Genomic DNA, 21,741 nt, shown 5'->3' with positions numbered 1-21,741 from the left:
TGTGACAGACCCCACATAGTTGGAGTATATAAAATAACGTAAAATGTAAAGTCTTACTGAAAACAAATATTTGAAATGTATTTAGGAGTTTTAGAGATAAAACAAATAATATTTGAGATTTTTAGATTTCTTTTTGAATTTTGAACAAAGCTACACTAGGGCTACCTGCACTAGCCATCCATAATTTAGCAGTATAAGGCTGAAGGGAAGACAGCTAATCATCGCCACCCACTTCCAACTCTTGGGCTACTTTTTTACCAAAGAATAGTACGATTGACCATTACATTATAATTTCTCCACAGCTGAAAGAGCAAGCATGTTTTGTGCAAAGGGGAGAGAAAGAATAGTTTTAACCATAATGTGAAATCACTTTGCACTCAGATTAGTAACAAAACAGACTGTTTTCACAACCAAATCTTTAGTGAAAAATTTAATTAAAAAATCAGGTTTTTGATACAGAAAATACTTGTAATGTTAAATAAAAGTGTGAAATTTTGTGAAGATACACATGCTGTATCCAAAGTTATAGTGCAAATGTGTAGATGAACTTGTATATGTTATACTGAGCCTATAGCAAAATGGTTAAGTAGTAAATGAATTTCATTCTCCTACCTAAAAAAAATGCTCTAAATAATTTAAGACTGTCCCCTTTTTCAATATTTTGATTGTACTGTACGTGGTATGTATCAAATGTTCCATTCATCATAACTGATGCTGATATTGATGTTTTATTAGACTACTTTCAGTCTTAATATCTCTTCCCACACACATACACAGAGAGAATCCTGTGTCTTGTTACATATACATTGATTTGACTGCCATAAGACTAGTTTCACATGATTGATTGAATATCTTATTTCAGTTAACAAGTTCCAGAATAACTGTGATAGGATTGTATTATATATTCTTGTTTATTTTGTGTAAAATGTAAAGATTTTATTTTTATCCACTGTACTAGTTGCAATTTTTTTTCTGGATTTGCACAGATTTTAAAACTGAATTAATAGTTTGTCAACAGTGTCTGGCATATTATTATTATTTTATTTATGATATAGTTTTAAGAGTTTTTAAAAGTGGCATTACTAATAAACAAGTGCAAGCCATAGTTGTGCTGTTGATGATCAGACCTGTCATATTTATATTCTTCCATAAATACCATCAACAGGTATGAAGGCTGGCATTATTAATAAAGAAGTGCAAACTGTGCTTGTGCTCTTAAATGCCTCTATCTGGTATTTTTTGTTCTTTATTCCATAATGTTAAGAGTTCTGAAGGCTGCCATTATTAATAACAGGTGCATAGTATAATATTATTTGTGATAATGAAATCTAATATATTCGTATTGCAGACTGTTTTGATATTCAGATGCTTTATCATTGATAGAATCAAGTATTAACAAAGAAAAGGTTTTGGAATTGCTAAGCATAGTAATAATTTAAACATGGACAACAAAGGAAATACAAACTTGGAAAGATGAACAAAGTATTTATACAAGTAAAGCTCTAAAAGCTTTTCACTGGGTTGTCTGACTTCTGTTTACGTATGTGACGTCTGTTTGCTGTAGTGAATAGAGTTTCTGTGCCAAAGACAGGATCATAACAAGAACTATGGTAAGACAGAAAGAATCATGGAGATAAGCAGTTTCTATGTCAGATTGAGTTCCTAGTGTAGTATCTCATGGCCATTCAGATTACCTATGTTAGTGACTGTTCTAAAAATATAGAAATTCAGAAGAATTACCAAATAATGTATTCTACACTAGTGAGGTGAAATAATGTAAAGGTAAGTTACTGTCATTTTTAGTATCATCACACTGTTAGCTAGCAGGGTTAACAAGAAAGTGCAAGTTATGCTTTTTCTAAACTTATCTGTTATTTTTAATTAATCTAGTGCAAACTGTCAGAAGGTTGGCATTATTAACAAAATAAATACCAGCTATGCTTGTGTTGTTGATGGCCAGATTTGGTCATTGGTTATTCTGAATGTTTTCTGGGTTATTTCATAGTCACTAGTGACTAAACTTATCTCCTAATAAATATATATACAGCATTGTGGCTTTCTTGTGATTAACTACTCTGTTCTGTCTTATGTTTTACATCATTGTGTTTTAAACACTACATGCTTTGATTGACAATCAGGGAAGCTATGTGTATGTGACAAACTGTGTTCCTTTTAAGCTGTGTGGATGTACAACAGCTAGTCAAGTGCACTTCATTATTCCAGTCACACACACACACACATCCTAAATAATGGCAAGGAATCTCAACACATTGGAGGCTTTAATAAACCTGTCAGTCAATAGGCCTAAAGCCCAAATAATCTAGGGTGTATAGTTTAAAAATAACCCCACCACTCATCTGCATATTGCCTAATTACTGATGCACATGAAAAAATTCATTCTGCACATGGATTGAAAAAAATTAGAATGTTATAATACTTAATAAGTTAATCATTTTTACCAACCTGGCCAACCTGCTTCTGTTAAGCACCAATAGAAATATACTTGTTTCATGTTAAAGGAAATTATTATTTGATTTCTTGCTTGGAGAATTCTTTATCACCTTGTTTTTTTAAATGAAATGTTATGAAAAATTTTTGTTTGACATCAGTATAAGTAATTAAATGTATTTTTATTACGTATATACTTATAAAGATTAAAATGCATTATTTCATCAGTTGTGTACATTTGATATTAATGTTATTTTTGTTTATAAATCCACTAATATCTGATTAGGTTTAGTTATCTTAGGAGGTTTAGATTAGTCCTATATATAAATTCTAAACTAACATTGCAAATCAGTCTTTATAACCAAAGTATAATAAGGAATAATAAATTAAAATAGACTAAAGGTAATGAAATTCAAAAACAGTAATTGTTACAACCAAAACTATTCAAAAACAGTAATTGTTACAACCAAAACTATTCAATAACAGTAATTGTTACAACCAAAATTATTAATGAAAGGAAAAATAAGTAAACAAAACAGCATGAATTACCTAGGGAATCCATAAAACACCAGCTTCCATCTTTGAAACTTGCTCTTTTTTTAACACTACACTTTATTGTATTCAGTACTTCACCTTTACCATATAATACTAACTGTAGAAATTAATGCTATATGTTTTAGTTAAAAGCATGTCTGGTTGGATGCATCAACCTTCCTATGGCATAAACAAAAACAATATTTATGAAGATATAAAACAATAAATAAAGACTTATAATATAACAAACAACAAGCTAAATTTAGTATGTTGCAATTTTTCTTAAACAATTTTACCACAAGTCAATATATTTTCCTTTACTCTTTCTCATGGATTCTTGGATTTATTTAACTATCCTCTGTACCAAGCATATAGTTATGACTGCTGGAAGTTGTAAATAACATTCAGACTTCTGTAAATGGTGAAAAGGAAACACAATAAGCTTCAAGAAATATGAAAGTTGAATGACAAAATACATTGTATATGAAAATACATGAGTATAATATTACAAAGAAAGTAAACACAAAAACTAAACTGATGATTTACAATCAAACTATTTACAGTTAATAACTAAAATTTGGTAAAACTAGTAGTGGTTAATATACTAAATCTGTTTACTTTTACCCTAAACAACATTGTTAGGTAATTAAATAAAATAAAAAAATGGTATTTTTCAAGTGGTGTAATCCCAACAGAATTTGATTGCTTTTGGGGAGGGTGTACAGCATCCTTCTCTCATGCAACATATTCATAGGATCAGATCATAAACTTGTGTTCAGATTGGAGATTTGGAATATTTAAGATGGGGATATCCCTTGTTCTAAATGACATTGGAAAGCAAAGGAGTGTTTAGATTAATTTGAGAAATCAAGACAAGTTAGAAAGGAGACCTGTAACAGGTTGTACTCCAGCTGTGTAAGTAAAATGTGGCATCTTGTGACAGGTGAGAATCCATGAGCACAAGTTTAGTGGCAAGAGCCTTTCTTATGCCCTAGGCAAGAGTATACAACATATTCTGGAAATGAGATCAACATGGTGTAGGTTCATCCAGCACATATTTAAAGCAGGTGGAGAATGAAACAGGTATTCATGTTATTTTTGCTATTCTGTAAGCAGACCTGCTGGTAAATTTATTGAATACAGTGTCTATGGGTTTTTGTGTGATTGGACTGTTGAAACTGATTCCTTAGAAAACCATCATTCTGCAACAGTAGATAGAAGGGTGTGTGCTTTAGATATGAAAACTTTATGAGAGAGTATTTTACAATGGAAACTATTGTGCAGGGCCATTGTTAAGACACATAGTCATCAGACAGAGCACGATTAAATGTGACAAAATGGAATGTATTGATGTGGTGAGGTTCCAAAATAATTTTAATATAATGTGCTCAACCATTTTATTAGATGCTGTAATAAATAAGTGAAGAAACAATAAAAGGCAAAGGGTAAAGCTAACCATCTGTTTCCTGAAGTAACCTTTGTAGGCAGATCAATAACAAATGTGGATTTTCCAATGTTTTTTCTGACTAAATTCTTTGAGGCAGTGATGCACAGTGAACAGCCTGATGGATATTGCTGTTCAATGTAATAGTAGTAATTAAGAGGCAGTTGTATATATGCTCATTAATATAACACATGAAATTCATACATTATCATAACAGTTGTAAAAATGAGATTGATGTACAATTATACAATGAGAGCTTATTCATACATCGTGTAAATTAATGTCTATAAGACTGAAATTCTCACCTGTGAAAATTAAAAAAATGTATTTAAAATTAAAATGCTATTAAATTTAAGGGAACATAAATCATCAAGTAAGCATAAAAATAAATTGTAAATACTCACTTAACCTTTATTCTATTTAATGTATTTAATATTAGTTACTCAAGTATGAAATTAGTAAAAGTAATATCCTTGTGGTAATCTCAACTAATTATAATGTATTTCATTTGACAGTTACCATGACACAACTGGCTTTGCACAAAATAAAAGTAAAAAACGTTTTTGTTTAGACATATCAGTTTTATATTTTATCCCAGTTTCACTTCAACAAGGACAAGATAGATTCTGACCAAGTGTGAGCTTGGCTTTGAACTATATTTAATTACATGATGTATCAGGACTTCCCAAAGTGCTGTGCCATTCAATTCGTCCCATTAACAAAAGAAAAGGAAACCAGGGTTTTCAGCATTTTACATACTGCATGTGCTTAGCATAACCAAAGTCATTAAAAAGCACTTAGACTAGTATTCATGCTGGCTGTATACACCAAGCTAATTCTCTTAACTGTAAAGAACTGTTTAAAAAATTTATGAATAAAGATATATATATTAAGTTTCAAAGATGTTGAGTGTATGATATCTACATAACATACTCTCATGGACAAGACTGTCATCTGTAATCATTTATACCATTTTAAGTAGTCTAATAAAGTTACGTATTTATTGATTTTAACTTTTGTTATACAGTAATGGAGCCAATCGCTACTTGACTGTGTACAAAAAGGAGGGCTCAACAATAGTGCAAGCAGATGCAGTTTTTCATATGAGTCGAGTGTCAAAGCAGCATGTTGTCACTCTCTTGGAGAGGTATCCTGTTAGTGCTCGGGAACGACAAGAGCTTCTCCCTCCCACAGAAAGGGAACGACTGATGGGTCATGAAAGTGAGTCTTTGTTAACTTTTATATACAGTAAAATTGTAGAAGTAGATGTTGGAAATTCATTTCTTTTAAGACATTCTTTCCATGTCATCTTTATGTATGTGTATAGTTTTAAACAAGGCTAAGCAAAAAATATTGTTGTTCTGATTAGATACATTTGAAAATTAGAGTAGGTAAATTTTTTTAACCATTCATGTGACACTTCATAATTTCAGTTTCTTCAATTCAAAATTTTCCAATTTCAATTTCAAAAATAGCTGCTCGAGCTTCCAACTAAATATAAGCAAGAATTTAAAATTTTCACTTTCTGCCTTCTTGATTTGCTGAGATATTAACAAGTCAGGATAATAGAGGAGCTTCTTTCACTTCTCTTTGACTTTAAGATCATTTACTAATCACCTTGTAACTGATGAAAAGAGCAGGTTCTTCACTACACAAATTCCTCCTTTATCAGATCAATTTTACCACCTAGATTATTCAGTTGCTAGAATTTTTAATTTCACCACTGATGTGACACTACTCACAATACTAAAACTTTTTAAAAATTATTTATAGCTTATTATGAAACCCAAATAAATTATTGTAATTTCAGTATGTTCTATTCTAGTAATTGATATGTTTTGTGTTGTAGGATAGATATTTGAAAGCTATATTAATTCATTTCCAATACAATTCATTACCTCTTCTCACTTAAATAGCCATTATTGTTCAGTGCTGCCCTCTATATGCAAACAAGTTTTTCTGCACACACTACAAGCCTTGACATTCCCACCCATCTCGAACTGACACTTTCCAGTACAACTTGCATGCAAATTATCATGCAAAAATTCTCCACCAGAAAGAGCATGACACACACTCTTAATGCACATGATTCTTTCCAATCAGTTTTACCAAACTATCACTCCTCGTTTTGTGGTAGTACTCATGTCAAGACGTTTATTATGTGATGTGAATTCATAACATTTAGTAGTTTAAATAACAAAGATGAATTTCTCCATTAATTTTTTTTTATATTGTGACAGAATTTTTTTGTCAACTTCATTTCCTAGTCTTTTTTTTTTCTTTTTATTCATGAATTTTTATATATCAATTTTGATTTGAATTACATTTCAGTTATGAATTCTGAGGTTAATGTTATAATTTGGGTATCTTACCTCTTACTAGCACTATCTCACATGTTTCAGGTGGGGAAGACCCATTATTGGATCTATATGTGTTTATGTGCCTTGGAGATTGATTCTTATATGGGTCAACATCCTTCTCTTGAACAAGCCAAATTTGTTCAGGTCAACAAGGATTTTGAAGGTCTGTTTCACCACCAGTTTGTGTCATGTCGACCTATGCCCCAACTACAGAATCAGCTAGGCTCATTATAACATATTTAGATATGATTTGTAAGGTATGTGATGTTTTGTCCATTTCTGTAATTTCATATCATTCCTGTCTGTCTTTGTGCATGATACCTCTTCATCTCAGTATTTGGTATTTCCACACTTCCCAGATATTAGGGTTGATATTGAGCAATTTGTTTCACAATTGGTTGATCTTGCCAGCATATTTTGCCCTCCATGGGTATGGATCAGTTTGTGTTAGCTTGCCATCAGACTGATTGCCCATTCCTTGACCCAGTTTGGATCAGTTTTATCCATGTGAGGGTGTAGTATTTGATTTTTCTGTGTATTTATTCCATGCCCAATTTTCTTGCCTTTGTTTTACCCTTATTTCCCTTCTATAGTATTTATTTACCATTCACCTCCTTGCTGGGGCAATCCATAGTGTTCCTGAGGTTTTTCTAGAACCTCTCTCTAATTACCTCCATGTTGGCTTATTTGCCATTTCTGGCTCTTGCTTTACATTTGGTTTCTCTGTTGTTAGGATCTCCTTGTTTGGGACATGGTCTTATTTCAGGTTCAATTATCACTCCCTTACCATAGGAATTTATGAATGACATCTTTTCTTTAGCAGTATGTTTTTGATCTGGAGTCCTTGTGTCAACATACTATACTTTTCTCTTTGGTTGCATGTTTGTTGTAGTTGAAGCTGAGACAAGCTTGTATTCCTGTATCCTGCTCTAATCTTTCTCAGCCATTACCTGTTTCTCAATCTAGGAGTTACTCATATCATCATTTTATTGATGTAAATGGGCAGATTGCCCGAAAGCACAAGTAACTGCCCAGTGGTTTCCGATACAGTGGGACCACACTTGTTCATGTTTCTTCTCCTTTGGCAACCTTTTGGCACAGATCCATTGGTTTTTCAGAGTCTTATTTGAGAGATTTCTAAAGTTTCTTTCCTCCCTCATTTATCTCCATTAACTGTTTTCTTCTCCATTCTTTGGGATCCTGCTACCAGTTAGCAAATTTCTGAGGTGGTATAAGACCTTCAGTCTCAATAGGCCATAGAATCTTCCTATCATCTTTCTCCTTTTATTCCAGGCTGTTTGTCATACCCAAGGAAACTGGAGACTAGAGGCATGTAATGGATTTGTCCTGGTGCAGTTATTTTCTAGTTGTACTGCTTTTTACCATGGTGTCATTTAACATTCTCAGTTGGACTTTTTCTCTTGGTTTGTGGCTGATCAAGGTGGACATTGTAAATGCTTACTTTATCCTCATATTACATCACTTGTAACCCTATTTTCAGCTTGTTCACCATGGGGTGGTTTATCAGTCTTATGTACAGCCCCTTGAGCTTGCTTCAGACCTGTATGTTTTTTGTTGGGTAGTCGACATGTTTATTGGTTACTTATGTGCTCTTAGATTGTGCTTTCCTCATCATGTTGACAGCTAGCTACTGTTAGCTTGTTCTAAGTAAGAGTTCACACGTTACACTCATTGGCTGCTCCTAGGAATGGCTTGAATAGGCTGGTTAATCAAATTGGAAAAGTCAAATTTTCAGCATTCTCAATATGTTGTACATTTGGGTGTTTCTTCAACATCCATCTTAGATGGATCCAATCTTCTCCACTTCGACTTCTTTCAATAGAGCTTTCAGTTTTTCAAGCTCTTATTGTTTCCTCTATTATACCTCATGAGCTTCTATCACATTTGAGAATGTGGTCTTTCATGGAAGTCCTTATTTCCTTATGTTGTACACCTATGTGGGCTCATCATGAACAGTGGAATCTTGGATGGGATCCTCTGACAGCTCCCTAGTTTTTTTTCTTCTTACCTCTGTGGGTGACCTACATTGATAATTGGACAAGACTTGCATGTCGATAGGTATTCCACATGTTTTGGGGTATGGGCCAATCGACAGGAAGTTTCTGGACATTGGTATGCAGCTAAGAGGTTTTATCATATCGACATCCTGGAGCTTCTTGCTGTATATTGTGCTTCAGTTCATTTTCTTCATTTCTGATAATTTCCAACAGTTTTACAGTAGTTTTTGTCTCAGCTGCCTTGTGGTACCTGTTCTTGATTGCTATGTTTTCATACTGTGGAAGTTCTTTTTTTGGCTCACATGCTAGATATTTGTACCAATGTGTCATGTTCTGGTTTTTTTTTAATCTTGTTGAGGATTGGCTTTCCTGTCCAGACAAAGTCTATCCAATTTTTATTTGGTTATTTGGTGGTCTTGTTCCACGTTTTTTTTTTTTTTTTCTTATTCTGTAAGGTATTTACCTCTCTTCCTCTTCCCCTTTTGATGTGTTCCTTCTGAATTCATCATCCATCTTGGCAGATTGTTTTTTCTAGATTGGATGCTGATGTGATCTTCACTGCCTGTCTTTGAATCATTCTCCATGTGATTCTTGTTTCTCCTTTCCTTTAAGACTTATTTCCTTCTATTCTTAGTTTGTGGACATCAATGTCTCACATACTCTATCATTCCATATATATTATCCTTAATCAGGATTGTTCTTTCCTTCCCAAAACTATGGTGGCTTAAGAGGGTGATTCCTTCTTTTTGTTGGATTACTTTCTCTTCATTTTCCACCTTTACAGAGTTGCCAACTATTTCAAATGACTGAGCGTAATGATTGTAGACAGCCCTTTATCATTTGTGGCTACTAGGCCTGACCAATGTCTCTAAGCTGTTTATTATTATATTATTATTATAACTATTATTATTTATTACTGCTATAGATTGCACATTTATGACTGTGTTTTGTGTATTTAATAAATAAATTTAAAAACTTTTGAAATTGTCTTTTATTTAGTTCAGAGTAACAAACATACTGGTAAAACATGAACATGCACAAACAGTAAGCAGAAAAAGCCTTTGTGTAAGGATTAGCTTATATCATGTTTATGACACTTATTGTAATAGTTTTGCAGCTGTTGCAGCCTTTGCTTTCATGAGAATGTCTGGATGGTTGGGAGTTAAAACAACATTGTCCATTTGACTGCATACAGATCTTGTGTTTTATAATACTGCTGAAAACTGAGGTGCTCAAGTTTGGTCTGAACTTGCTTTTGTTTTTAGTCACTAAACTAAATATCCTTTCATTGTCAGTATTAGAATGGAAGATTGTAAGAATTCCAAGCATAACCCTACACAGAATGTCATACTTCTGTTTGCCATTTCCATCCTTAACTGTAGACAGCTGAACCCAAATCTTGTCAACATTCAACTGAAGGACTGTTTCTGAGAAAGTATCAATTTGATAGTTCAAATACTGCCCTTCCAACTTGTCAATAGTGTTGTGCTCTTGTATATTGACAAGGACAGGACACCTGTCTGTGAAGAAGCATAGAGAAGAGAAATCTTTGCTGACTTTCAGTTTTGGATCAGCAACCTCTGCGTGAATCAGAAGTTCATCATTCAGAGGGAAATGTTTCATCATGTAATTTGTAGTTGCAATATAGTATTTTTTGACACTGGTGTAGAAGCTGATCAGGTCCAGGTCCTTTTCATATTTAACAATGTATTCTTTGGCAGCATTTCCAATAGAAACTTCCTCATCAGATTTGTGTAAGGATTCATTGTTGTAGTCAAGTTCAGTGATAGTGATGTTGCCTTCAAGATATTCTGACTTGATGTATCTGACAAGTATATTTTTAACTTGTGTAATAAGAGTTCTATGGATAATGTGTATGCAAGGTTATTCTCTTTGCAATATCAAATTGGCTTGCTCAAATAGAGGAATTGCAGACTGAACATAAAGACAAAATAACAAGTTCATTTTGTTGTCCAAGAAAACTGTTAACTTATCTAACTTGCTCTGCACTAACTTTTCTTGGTTACTTCCTTGCTAGCTTATGTTTTCTTCTCTTTTTTCATTGATTGTCTCTTCTTTAGTTTAAGGTCAGACTGCCTAAACATATTTTGAGTTATATCAAATGTTTCTTTGTTTGCTTTTGGAGACTGTTGTCTTGTGTTCCTGTGTGGCTGAGAGAATATCCTCACTGTTAAAGTCTTGCTGCCTGACTGAGCTGCACATTTAGATCCTTTTGAATCTAGTTTTTCCTTTTCACAGTGAAAATACTTCTTCAATGGCTTCCACATGTCCAATATTCTGTTGAGGCACACCCCAAGTGATAGCCATTTTGTATTAACAAATTGTAGAATTTTTCTTGTTTCTTTGTCATACAATCCTTGAAACTCTTTGAAATGTTGTTTTCTGCCAGCACTTTTGTCCAGAAAATAGTAGACATCTATAAATATATCAGAAACTGGACAGGGCAATTCTCTGGAAGCTGTCTGGACAGCAATGCTTATGAGGTGACAGGCACAGCCCATGAAGTGAATGGTAGGCTGTCGTCTTGAGATGTGTCCCATCACACCTTTACCTATACCAGACATAAAGAGGTGTTGTCTGAAGAAAAACTAAGACAGTTTTCCCATGGAATTTTCCTCCTTGTCAGTTCATGGTCCAAAACCTTGAAAATATTCTCTCCCATTGAAGCTTCTTTTCATTGTCAAAAGAGAATAAACAATTTTTTGAAGCAAAGGGTCAAGATATTGTACAACCACTGGATACAGTTTTGAGTCATTCATGTCTGTGGATCCATCTGTGGATAAACTGTAAACACTGTTAGTAAGTATGCTTGAAATCCTTTTGTCAACTTCACAATCCAACATTTGTACAATGGCTGTAGTTTTGGTTCTAGCACAGCCATATTTTTTTGCTATATCAGAGTCTGGGAACATTTTTCTGAATAGATGTCCTGTATGATTGGTTACAGCTAGGGGTAAATTATGAGCAATGATGAATTGCGTGAACATCACTTCTACATTTATGGTTTCATATTCAGAATTCATACTCATAAATGTCGTTATCTGCATGGTTTTTGTCTTCACCTCAGCCTTTTGTTGGTGAGATGCCGATTTTATATGTCTGGAACGATCGTTTATCCTGCCACATGCCACAGAAAAATCGATGTGACAAACTGTACAAAACGCATGACTGTCACTGACTTTTGATGCAATGACTGGATATTTTGCACTATACTCTTTCCTAAATTTTTGATCACAGTTTTAGTTCTTTTAGATGTGCCAGAAACAAGACAATCTGGTGAATGAGGCCTCTTTTTTTCCATCTTGTGAATGATCGCATTGGTGTTTCTATGCTACTTAGAAAACGAGAAATACCCATCTACGTGAGCGCTGATTGGCTGACAAGGATTGATGATGTAACTATAGATTCCCCCACGTAGCCAGTAAGGAGAAGCATCCCACTCAAACTCTTGGTAGTCATCAGAGATACAAATATTTTTTTATTATTTCAAGTACAAACATGATTATTGCAAGTAGCCATTTGGACTATGTCTTTTATTTATTATTAAAATTTATTTGTATCTCACTAGAAATTTTCTTTTCACCCCATTCAAGCACTGGGGGAACAATTTATCACTTTATTGTATAGGCCAAAATAATATATAATAATTTGGGAGTTGCAACAAGTCATAATATTTGTCTATATGAGCGTATTGTCGTAATGTATATACCAAAATTGTAATGATTATGCTCAAATCGTAATGGTTGGCATCTCTGTTTTTATTCTCAGTCTGATCCCGATAAACTTCTATGTCTGGTACATGTTCTTTGCTGTGATAGTGCTTGCATGGTTTTCTTCTGTAGTTCCTGTTCTTGTCTTTAAATTCTTTAATGGACATTTTTTTGTGATCTGTTTCCTTTCACCCTCACCAGTTAGGCTAACCCTTTAATTTTATTGACTTATTCTTTTTTATTGTATTTCTCCTATACTTTGTTTTGGTATCTTCCCATCAAGTAAGACACTTTACCTTTTTGTTGGCATCTCATCTTCATCATCCCTTGAGAGAAGTTCTTCAATTGAGCATGTAGACTACCTCTAGTACATTCTTTTTTCATTATTTGCTTTCTTCTTCTTTTGAATATTGTATTCTACCTGCAGCCATTATTATGACTTCAGTGAGACTTTGACTGGGTAAGTTATCTTTTATTATTCTTTTCAAGGATCTTTTTCCATTCCTCCTTTTTATGGTACTAATTATTGTCTGGATCCCAATTTGTGGTGAGTTGTACCTGACCATCTTTACATTCATTTATGAGACATCTTTCCATAGTGAGCAAAGATTATACCTGGTTCAAAAGTGGTGTGGTCTCTTACCTATGATCTTTGACTCTGTAGCTCTTCTTTTAAGAAGCGTTCTTCAAATGTTTTCAAAGGATGCTTCTTTCTTTTCCTCACATTGATCTCTGCTTCTGTTCAGTATGAGATTCTAGCTATTTATGTGAGAGAAGGTGAGGTACTATGTCAGAAGCTATAATGTTTTGACACTAAAAATGTATTTTTGATAAGTAATTACCTCTACTCACTCTTAAAACCCACCCTCCTCCCTGAAAACTGGTGCTTCTATTTTCTGCCTATACTTAAAGTAGTATTTCAGTAGAATAGGAGTCACATGCATCAATGTTGCACACTTATGAATGTAGAGTTGTTGCATGGTAACTTGCATGCAAGACACACTGGAATTAGTCAGTTTCAAATGGGTGGGAGTTTCAAGATTTGTGGTATGTGCAAAAAATATTTTACCTATAGAGGGTAGCACTGGATGAGAATAGTTATTTATGGTATATGGGAGTACCTATTCAAATTGTGTTTTCAGTATAGGAAAATTATAACTTTGGGAGGGTTTGGAAAGAATTGCTTCTGAGTTTTACATCAGTGCCAACTGGTTGTATTGTTATATATTTTTTAAGTGAGTGAAATGTCAACATTAGAAACTTCTCAGCTGAGCCTAGAAATTGCATAAAAATAAAAGGTTTGAAATTTCACAAGCTTATGCACATGTCATGTTTTGCATGCTCTTTATGTTACAGAAAAAGTTATTTATTTTCTGTATGATTTATTGCTTTGCTTTCACAAGGGTTGCTGCAACAAATACAAAATATTGCAGTAAAATCATAAGAGAATAGACTTTTCATGTTCATTAAAAGTTTGTCCAATTTTATAGTAAATGCAGAGTTATATAGTATGTATATAGTTTTGAGTTCTCAGTTGTTTAATCTGACTGGCTTTTTCTGAAAGAATTAACTAGGTGTACTGTGTACAATTTCTATATTTAATAACTGTGCATGTCAGAAGATAAAGACTGACCCTTCATGAGTGACAGTATAAGCAAGATCGAAGGGGCTATCACCTAAGAGAAAAATAATTAAAAACTGAGTGTCTTACTGAAAATTTATATTTAGATCTGTGTTGCTATGTCTGTAGTAATTTTATTTATTTGTATAAATTTGTTATTTGTTAATTTTTCATGAATATTCTCTTAGTTTGTTTCATAAATATTTGCTTAGTCATTTAATAGAAAGGTTTGTTGTCAGAATTTTATATTATTGTAAATATTAGAGTTAGTATGTTGTATATCATCTATCTGTTGCTTATGTTGATGTATTTTTCAAACTGTGGGCAATAAATAGTATTGAACTGTGTTTGACTTGTTTATATAGTACAGCTCTGAGGCCCATACAGTTCATTCAATAATTAGTATTGAACTATGTTTGACTTGTTTATAAAGTACAGCTCTGAGACCCATACAGTCCCTTCAATAAAGTAGTATTGAACTGTGCTAGACTTGTTTATAAAGTACAGCTCTGAGGCCCATACAGTCCCTTCAATAAATAGTATTGAACTGTGTTTGACTTGTTTATAAAGTACAGCTCTGAGGCCCATACAGTCCCTTGTTTATAAAGAACAGCTCTGAGGCCCATACAGTCCCTTGTTTATAAAGTACGACTCTGAGGCCCATACAAAATTTGTTCTAGTCTGTTCCTCCAGTTCTTTATCTAACCTTGGATTATAATTAAGTGTAAAGTTTTTTTATGATTTTAAGTTTATAGGGCAAATGAAGCAAATGGACATCATGTGTTTTGATGGATATGAGTGTGAACTTTTCAAAATTTCTATTAATTGTTTAATGGTTTACCCTATTTACATTAACTTGTCATTGCAAAGAATGTCACTCATGTTTATTCATAGAAAGCTTTGGATGTTTGTTAGTTCTAGTATTTTTAATGGCAATTTAAAGTAATTATAACCTGATGTAAAACTTGTATTTAATAATTATTAATTAAATGTAGTAGGTTTTAATGAATACTTATGCTTCTGACTCATCAGATGGTAAAATAAAAGATCTTATGAAGCAGTTGATGTGTGTGTAAGTCTTGGATAATTGTTTCTTTCTGGATAGTCCTTTAAAAGTCCTGGATATTTTTTTCTTATTCAAGTTTAAGAACCATATAATAGGAATATATAGATTATTTTTAATGTAGTATTCTTTGTCCATTGACAGTTTAGATAACCCGAGTTAGGAACAATGCAAAGTTTACTTAAATATTACTTGTGGATGGTTGTTCAATTTCATCAGTAGCTCCATTCTAGAGCTAAATTTTATAATAGAATGACTTTTCTGTGTAAAAACTTTCTACAAATTTGTATCATTCTTGATGAGAGTTCAGGTATATAAAGAAAAATAGCTGTTTGTGGGTTTTCATGTTCTGTTGGGTTTATGGGTCCATTTGACACTTCTTCATACACATATTTTGTTGGCAGAAAGTAGTGTTTATACTTCTATTTAACATTTGATGAACTTCAACTCATGTTTCTAGAGCTTTTGGAGTTTGGGAATTTATTATTGTTTAACACCAGGTTTGACAGATTAATAATTGAAATGTTGTTGGTTGTCAGAAGGTTCTATGTAGATCTTTGGTCAAACCAGTGTTTATTTACTTGTATTTTCAAGTACAAAATCTCAATAGATCATTAAAAACTTTTGTGAAGTACACAGGAGATATATTTTTGTTTATAAGCAACAGAGTAGAGTATATGTTTTAAAGTTTTACCTTCCTTAATTACTCTTAAATGATATTAGATTTTTATTATTTATCATTTATCACTTATTAATTTTACACTTAACTAGTAGCCTTTAAACCTAATGTTCCATTTCTAAGGTATGGAACTAAATGAAGGAAAGGTGTTAACCATGATATTAGTGCCTAACTTTTGTTAAAGTTAGGCAGGAAATGAAAGTGTTTATCATAAAATTGAAAAATTTGTTTACCAGTAAAACAAACAGAGCTGTTTTACTCAGGCATTCAACATATTTATTTTTTTGTTAGATCGGGATGTTAACCGTACCACAGGTAGACTTAACAACGGTATTCCACAGGTACCTCAGAATCGCCTAGGTAGTGAACTTTCAAATGTACGAGAGAGTCTTCCCATCTGGCATCTGCGGGAAAATATTGTTAAAACCATATTTCACAATCAAGTTGTGCTACTAGTTGGTGAAACAGGATGTGGAAAAACTACACAGGTATGTTTTTGAAAGATTACCACAATTTATTTTTCCTAAGTTGGAAGTAATTTGAGTAAAAAATATTGAAATGAATGTAAAAACTTCAATGCTTCATCCAGTTAACTTAGCATCACATATGAATTCTAGCAGTTTAATATTTTGTTAACATTGGTGTTATTAGGCAGAATTGTTTATATGTTAATAAGTTTTAAACACTTTTTATCAACATGGATGCATTACTTGCCCATAATTTTTGCATTACTTAAATTTTGTTTGACATGCATGGGTTTATTTTGGACCATCTCTATGATTATTAAATAAAAAATAATCGATATGTTATTTCTTTTTTACTTATACATAGATGTACTACTTAATCATGATAGAGGTGCATATATGTATATCATGTTGGACATACCTGCTTGTTTGGTATCCTGGTAAGAAAAGGTTTAATTTTTTTCACATCTCCCATATATAAAAAGCTGCTTAATGTCACATAACACTTATTACCATTGGTAAAAGAATGATCTGAAAGGTGATCACTGAAATGTGTTTAGAAGATTTTACCTCTTTCTGGATGAAAAAGATAATGCTGATATTTTCTAATGGAGATACTTAACCAAATTTTGCAACACTGAATTTACTAAATGTCTATTTTTTGCTTTCACACATTCTTATAATTTGATCTAATATTTCTACAATTTTTTAGGTTCAATTTTCAAGATTTTACTGTGAAACTGTTGTGAAAAAAATATAAATACTTCTTTTTCCCTTAGAATTTTTGTATTATATTATTTATTAAAATGTTCTGTTACTTACATCTAGACAATTTCAGTTTCATTGGTATTTATTGCATATTTCTTTTAACATTGTATTTTCATTGCTGCCCTTTGTACAAAACTTTTTATTTATACATGCCACAGATCTTCTGCTTCTTGTTGTTGAAATTGACTGATTCCAACATCTCTCCTGTAAATCATCATGTGTCACCTCTCTGCCAATAGGAGCATTGTATACTTATGTGACACATGACTCCATGTACACTCCTCTATCAAATCTTCACTTTTGTTTGACAGCTCTAGTGTATAGGCAATTTCTTTTTTGCTTCATGTTTTTTTTGTAACACGTTTTTGATTTCCATTTGAAGTGGTTCTTTTTATATTTGTTATACATTATGTATGACATTTCTCCTAGTTTATTAGTCACTTTTCTGCACCAGATAATTTTTTGCAGTTTTTGTGAGTTATGAATTCTGAAGTCAATATTATCATTTCACGGGTCACACCAATGACCAATTTTCTGTCTCAGACATTAGGTGCAGATGACTCAACTGTGGGTCTTTCAGATTTTGTCTGTTGAGAGATTGAACACTTGATGTTCCCTAAGCTCCTTCAGATTTGGTTGACCCTATCCAGCATGATGATGCCCATGTTTGCATTTCCTTTCCAGTTCTGGCTTGAAGATTCACCAAGGCTTTTCTAGAATTTCACAGATTTTGTGTCTCAGGTTTGTAATTTTTTTATCTTTCTTTCCCTATTTCTTATTCCCCTCCTCCTTTGTTGCATGATCATTCTTTACAACAATTTTTGATATTTCTTTCCTCTCCAAATATTTGAGTCCATGTGGATCAGTAAGCTGCATCCTCTGAGAGCACCTGATCAGTGTGCCCTTGCTTACCATCCATTTTAGGAATACCAGTTGTTGGGTTCCTTATTACCTTTCTGGGGAAAGGGCTCCTGAATCTAATGCTTATCTCACACATGCCCAGTATTCTTTCCTTCATGTTACCCTCATTACTCTTCTCCAGTATCTGTATTCTATACATCTTTTCTTGGAGGTTTTCCACAGAAACCATTATTAACTCTGTTGTTATGTGCATGGCTTCTTTGTGGTTGGGACCTTAATGAAAGGGATTCTGTTCTGGCTCATGTTCATTTACACTCCACTTATCTCAGAGACTTATGTCTTGGATTCTTCTTTAACATGAGTATTTTGACATCACCTATGACAATATGGAGTTGTTAGTAACATCTGTCCAATTACATTTCACTCTTTCAACCTTTGTGGCTCATTTGTCTCAGTCGTAGTTTTCCATGCCACCTATTTTCATTTGCCACTCTTCATTTTCCTATCCTCTACCTGTTCCTTCAAATCCGGTACTTCCTTTCATTGAGGTCATTGCTGATATGTCATGTCTTCAACAGTAGTGATGACTTTCCTGGTAGTTTCAGGGCTGGTGGGAGTTCATTTGTTGGATTTTTTTCCTCACTGGCTTCTGTTTGCAAAGATTAATGGGTGATAAAAGTTATTTACTGAGACCCATTCACCCATTTCTTCTCAAGCCATTTCCTTTTCTCTAGATCCTGTGACTTGTTTTTGTCAGAGACAGTTCAGAATTTGCTTATGCAGTGAGCTATTGAACAGGTTTATTATCTATTAGAGGGATTTTACTCCTGTCTTTTTGTGTTCTCTGAGAAAACCAAGAACTGGAAGTCTGTCATCAATTTGTCTCAACTCAATTGATTTGTTCAACTCCCTTGTTTTACTGTAGTCATTTCTCACCCTGTGGTGGGTGCTTTTTCTGGGCTTATGGATGACCAAGAAAGATGTTGCTAATGTATACATCCCTATCTTAACATTCTCTTTGTCCATATCTTTGGTTTTAATGTCACAGGGTGGTTTACCAATTTTGCACCCTATGCTTTGGCTTGCTTCTGCTCCTTATGTTTTCTGTTGGGTGTTTTTAACACTTTTTTTCATCATATTCATGCTCTGGGCTGTGACTTCATTATTATTTGGATGACTCACTTCTTCTGGCTCATTCTAAACTGGAATCAGTCAGCCATACTTGTCAACTCTTTTTAGTTGGTTGCTTGGGTGGGTTGGTTAATGAAATTGCATAAGTTCTTTCTTCATTCTGCCCAATATTTTGTTTGTTTAGGTGACTTTTTCAACAGTCATCTCAGTTGGGCTCAACTGTCTTCTCTGAGACTTCATTCCATGGAACTGTCAGCTCATCATACCCTTTCAACTTCCTCAGTTTCTGCTTGCAAAGTTCTATTACTTGTGGGGATATGGTCTTCCATGATATTACTGGTCCCCCTCAGTTGTGCATATATGAGACCTCCTTCAGTGGGCTCTTCAAGATCAATGAAACCTGCTCAATATTCCTTGGCAGCTGCTATTACCCTTTCTCATAACTTGATGGATGATCTGCTTTGGTGGTTGGAGAAAGCTCATCTGTAGGAAGCTGCCCTGCTTCCTCCTCCTCATCCAGGTTTACATCTGTTAATGGATACACCCCTTTGAGGTTGCAGTGCATGGGTTGATCACAAAGAAGCTTTGGGTTGCTGGTCTTTCAATGAGAAGTCCTTACATATCAAAGTACTTGAGCTTCTCTCAGTCCATCAGGCTTTGAATCATTTCCTTCCTCTCACACCATATGTTGTCTGGTGATTATTCATTATGACCATTCTATGTTGGTAGCACACATAAATCACCAAGGGGTACCTGGATTAGATATCTCTGTTTTCAAACATTGGATCTTACATATTGGGCTCACACACACACACACATATTCATCTCCTTGTGTTCATATTCTGGGTGCATTCAATCTTATAGTAGATTTTCTTTATCTGACAGAGTGGTATTTAGATTCCCCTTGTATTCCAGTGGCTTTGATCTTCATGGGGTTTTCTCCACATAGGTATATTTGCCACATCCATTAATCACAAATTACTCCTCTTTTGGTCCCAGGTACCTCATTCTTTACTTCTGGCTGGCAGTGCCTTGAACTAGGATTGATCCCACAAATTCCTTTTTGTTTATTCTCCTATCTGATTACTTTGTTTGGTGGTCTTCTTCATCCATGCCACTCTGTGTTGATTCCTTCTGATTGCTCCTTACTGGCCAACTAAACTGTGATTCCCACAATTACAACAGCTGCAACTTTCTTCACCAGTTATCCTACTCTTCTCTCACTTCCTTCTTTGGCATCTGGTTCTACATCCAGCTGTTCACATCATTGATATTCAAACCTGACTTTTATTTAATTCTTGGCTAAGAGATCAGATTTCTACTATAGAGTAGCTTTTGTCTTGTTCCATATGTTATTCTTCAAAGGAAGTGTATCAGTGCAAATGGAAGGTGTTTCACTATTGGTTTGTAATTTGAGAATTTTCCTCTGATCAACCTACTGTAGCTCATGTAGCTTAGTTTTTCCTGTAGTTTTTCAATCAGGGGTCATCAGTCTCCTTACTTTTGGGTTATTGGGCTGCATTATCCTATACCTTTTGTTTTTCTCATTACTGTTGAGTTTTTTTCTTCCTCTGTTCTTATTTTAATGCATTACTTGTTGATTCATCATCTCCCCCTGACACCCAGTCTTCTGGATTGGGATCTTAATGTGATCTTCCATTATCTTACTTTACCTTTATTTGAACCTATTTTCTTAAGCTCCATGTTTTACCTTTCCCGAAAAATGTATTTCCATCTCCTCTTAGTCTGTGGACGTTTAAGGTCTAATTTATTTGCCATTGATGTTTCATGTACACTTTACCATCATATATATCCTCTCCTTTATCTGAATTGTTGCTTACTCTCTAAGACTTTAGTGGCTAAGGAAGGTAACTTCTCCTTTTTGCTTACTTCTTGCCCTTCTTTTTCTCACCTATACCATCATAGTGATCCAAAGGGACGTCTGTGTCCAATCAGCACACTGTTGTTCTATTGCCTGCATGGCTTCCTTTCATGTTACCCATTCCTCACTCTTTATTCCTTGGCAGTAGTCTTGTGTTTGTGATCTTTCCACTTCTACTCTCATTAATAGGGTTCAATATTTGATTCAGTTGGCTTTATTTCTCTATGATTTTTTCCCACTAGAATTTGTTCAGAGTATCTTATCTGAAATTCAACATCTCTGATTTTCTCTCTCTTCTGTCTACAGTTGAGCATGTGTACTACACCTAATACATTCATTTCCCATTATTTATGCCATATTATGGTTTCTTTTTCTTCTGGTTTTCATTTTAAACCTGTGCCCATTTTCATGTTTTGGTGTGACTTTGACTGGATAAGTTTATATTATTTTCCTTTTCTGGGGCCTTTGCTTATTTAAATGCTATTGATATGGAACTCACTCTGTGGTAACTGTTGCATGACCAAGTATTCTCCAAGTAGAGGTCCACACTGTACAGACATGTTGACTCTCATTTTAACTTCTATGACTTTGCAATGATCACTGTTGAGATGGAGTGTTTCACAAGATTGCTTGTAAATGAATAATCTTGAGATGCACTTGCTTCATAAGCTTGCCTGTTCTAATCCATCAAAGGTGAAGCAGAAGAAGACAGCTGCTTATCCCTGTCTCACTTTGTA

General features: G+C 33.9%; 1 protein-coding gene across 1 annotated transcript in view; it reads left to right on the top strand.

Annotated features, from left to right (window-relative positions):
• Positions 1 to 21,741, top strand: part of LOC143236091 (3'-5' RNA helicase YTHDC2-like) — an 83,479-nt gene that overhangs the window by 16,097 nt on the left and 45,641 nt on the right. Inside the window, 2 exon segments of the mRNA XM_076474358.1 lie at positions 5,454 to 5,647; positions 16,190 to 16,386. Of these exon segments, the coding sequence (XP_076330473.1) occupies positions 5,454 to 5,647; positions 16,190 to 16,386 (391 nt within the window).

This window comes from Tachypleus tridentatus, chromosome 13 (assembly GCF_004210375.1).
Source record: "Tachypleus tridentatus isolate NWPU-2018 chromosome 13, ASM421037v1, whole genome shotgun sequence".
Classification (NCBI taxonomy): domain Eukaryota; kingdom Metazoa; phylum Arthropoda; class Merostomata; order Xiphosura; family Limulidae; genus Tachypleus; species Tachypleus tridentatus.
This window is presented reverse-complemented; position numbering and strand designations above follow the sequence as displayed.